The 3,124-nt window shown below is 49.8% G+C and overlaps 1 protein-coding gene across 1 annotated transcript; it reads left to right on the top strand.

Moving 5' to 3' along the window:
* Window positions 1-1,506: 1,506 nt before the first annotated feature.
* LOC134154877 (olfactory receptor 14A16-like) lies at window positions 1,507-2,451 on the top strand. Its single transcript, XM_062601508.1, has one exon. It carries the CDS (start codon window positions 1,516-1,518, stop codon window positions 2,449-2,451), a length of 936 nt encoding a protein of 311 aa, XP_062457492.1. The 5' UTR covers window positions 1,507-1,515.
* The last annotated feature ends 673 nt before the right edge of the window (window positions 2,452-3,124 follow it).

Genomic DNA, 3,124 nt, shown 5'->3' with positions numbered 1-3,124 from the left:
GGGTTGGCGTCTGTCAGAATTGACTGGGAAAAGACGTTAGGACAGAGAAAGGCTCCCAACAGGGACAGCTCCAGCAGCAGAGATGGGCAGGGAATGAGAGGCAACTGCTAACAGAAACATCCTGGGAGGATGGATTTGGGCAAGTCATGGCCAATCCCTCCAAAGCAGACACCTTCCTCTGAGCTCCTTCTTCCCCTGTGTCTCCTCTCCCATCCTGAAAAGCCTCTGTCCTGACAGCCATGGGGTCCTGGCCATGAGCCTTCTCCTTTGCAACCAGACCTCCAGCAGAGGAGAAGGGCATCTCTTCTACCTAAGGCTTGTTTCGCGCTGCCCAGCAAAGGGGCTGAGAAAAACTGACCTGCAGTGTCACCATCTGCTTGGCTGCATGCCCAGCTGGGTAAGGTGAAGGCTTTCCCAAGTCTGGCCCCTCTATCTCTCTCTCTTTGCTTCCCTTGGCATCAGGATCATGCAATTGCTCCCTGTTCTCCCTCCATGATGCTTCTATTCTTGTTCTTGGGCTTTCTGGAGTTGAGTGTTTCCAGCTGCAGCTTAGATTTTGATGCTGCAAGTTCTGCAAGAGGGTCTGCATGTGAGTGAGGTTGTCCCAGACCCCTTCTGACCTGTGGAGCTCCAGGAAATGCAGTCCGTGGGGTTAGGAAATGAGCTGACTCTCCCTTAGGGAGAGTTTCCCTGTGGTGTCCTGCCGGGCTGTGAGCTGCCCTCTAGAAAGGCTCTGCTGTGTCATAGCACCTCTGTGATATCTGAGAGACCCATGAAGAAGCTATAGAGATGCTTGGCTAGAAGGGGAATGTGGAGACTTCCCTCTGGTGCCTGCAGAAAGGGAGGGAAGTTTGGAGATCTGCACTTTGAAACTGGATTTGTCTGCTCTCAGCAGGGGCTAGTTTCTTTTCAGAGTAACATCACCCTCCATCTCAAAGAGGTGTTAGCACAGGAGAGCTGGGAATGAGACTAACAGGCAGGTGAGATGTTCCCACTCCAAGGGACAGTGGATGTTTTCCTCTCAGGACTCAGAGTAGAAATGCTGAGAATATCTACTTTTGGAGAGCACTCCCCAGGTGTGACAGGGGCATCTCAAAGAAAATAAATAATACGAAAAAGATCCCTAACATGCATTTCTGCAACCCTTATTGTTTAGAATTGGGAGTGAAGATGCTGAAAACCCCTTCCACAAGGCAAATGGATTTCACTTAACAGAAAATTTTAATGTCAGAGTAAGTCACCAAAATTCTCACATACCCCATGCAGGTACATTAGGACAGACTCTTGAGACCATGGTCAGAGGTCCTTGCTCTTCATGAGAAAGTGTGCTAGCACAAACCAGAGCTCCAGCAAGGGAACTGCAGCAAGGACATCCCAATAAAGAGAGATGCAATATGGGATTGAGAAGAAGAAATTAAATATTTTATTCATTTTTTTTTTCATTTTTCTTTAAATTCTCTCCTAACTTAATGTCTTTTCTTCTTTTGACAGCCCCCCACTGCCCAGGGAGAGCCAATGTCCAACAGCAGTTCCCTCAGTGAGTTCCTCCTCCTGGGATTCACCAACATGCGGGAGCTGCAGCTCTTGCACTTCTCGCTCTTTCTGGGCATCTACCTGGCTGCCCTCCTGGGCAATGGACTCATCATCACAGCTGTAGCCTGTGACCACCGCCTCCACACTCCCATGTACTTCTTCCTCCTCAATCTCTCTGTTCTTGACCTTGCCACCATCTCCACCACTGTCCCCAAATCCATGGCCAATTCCCTGTGGGACACCAGGGCCATTTCTTACTCGGGATGTGCTGCTCAAGTCTTTCTATTTGTCTTTTCTTTAGGAGGAGAATATTCTCTTCTCACAGTTATGGCCTATGACCGCTACATTGCCGTCTGCACACCCCTGCACTACAGCACACGCATGGGCAGCAGAGCTTGTGTCGGAATGGCAGCAGCTGCCTGGGCCAGTGGGTTTCTCTATGCTGCCCTGCACACTGCTAACACTGTTTCCATACCCCTTTGTCAAGGCAACACAGTGGACCAGTTCTTCTGTGAGATTCCCCAGATCCTCAAGCTCTCCTGCTCTGACTCCTACCTCAGGGAACTTGTGCTTCTTGTGGTTAGTGGCTGTTTAGCCTTAGGGTGTTTCATTTTCATTGTGCTGTCCTATGTGCAGATCTTCATTGCTGTTTTGAGGATCCCCTCTGAGCAGGGCCGGGACAAAGCCTTTTCCATGTGCATCCCGCACCTGACTGTGGTCTCCCTATTTGTCAGCACTGGATTTTTTGCCTACGTGAAGCCCCCCACCATTTCCTCCCCAGGTCTGGATCTGGCACTGGCTGTTCTATACTCGGTGGTGCCTCCAACTTTGAACCCCCTCATCTACAGCATGAGGAACAAGGAGCTCAAGGATGCACTGAGGAAACTTGTTCGATGGCTCCAATGTCAGCACCAATAACCAACCCATGTGCATCTACTCATCAGTCCACTCATGGCATTTGACAAGGATCTGTGAGATTCATCTTTTTTCCTTACTTTTCTCTGAATAAAAAGTGAAAAGAAAGATAAAAGTTTTGATTTGTGCCACTTGTCTCTCATTTTAATATGACTCACAGACTACATTGAAGCAGAGAGCTGGGCTTCCCCCTTCATCATCAGAGATGGGAGAACCTCAGAGCCTGCCAGTGTGAGCTCCCTCAGATGCCTGCAGTGCACTGAGGAGATTTTCTCTTTGCAGAGTCTCTTTCGGCATTGACACCAAGAGAGCTTACGGGGCCAGAGTCAGGCTCAGGTAAGTACAGGCAGGGTGAGACCATGGGTCCTGTGTCCATTATGAGAGCTCAAATCCCCTGGCCAAAGTCAGGTTGTGCTCTTACACCTCTCTTCTGCAAGTAGCTGGCACCGATAGCTGGTTCCTTTGCCTCTGCAATACCCCAGCACTACAAGTGGAGGGGGACTAGGTTGGAGTGGAGTCAGGCAGCAGCTTGTGGGAACAGACCCTGAGCTTGGCAATATCATCCATATGCCTCCATTGCCACAGCAGGCATTTCTGTGCTGCAGCTTTGAGTGGGGGCTGCAACTTTACTGGAGTCATATCCCTTCCCAGCAGCAGAAATTTCCCTTTTTGGAGT

This window comes from Rhea pennata, unplaced genomic scaffold (genome assembly GCF_028389875.1).
Source record: "Rhea pennata isolate bPtePen1 unplaced genomic scaffold, bPtePen1.pri scaffold_51, whole genome shotgun sequence".
In the NCBI taxonomy this organism is placed as follows: Eukaryota; Metazoa; Chordata; class Aves; order Rheiformes; family Rheidae; genus Rhea; species Rhea pennata.
Note: the sequence above shows the minus strand (reverse complement) of the source record. Positions and strands in the feature narration are given on the sequence as shown.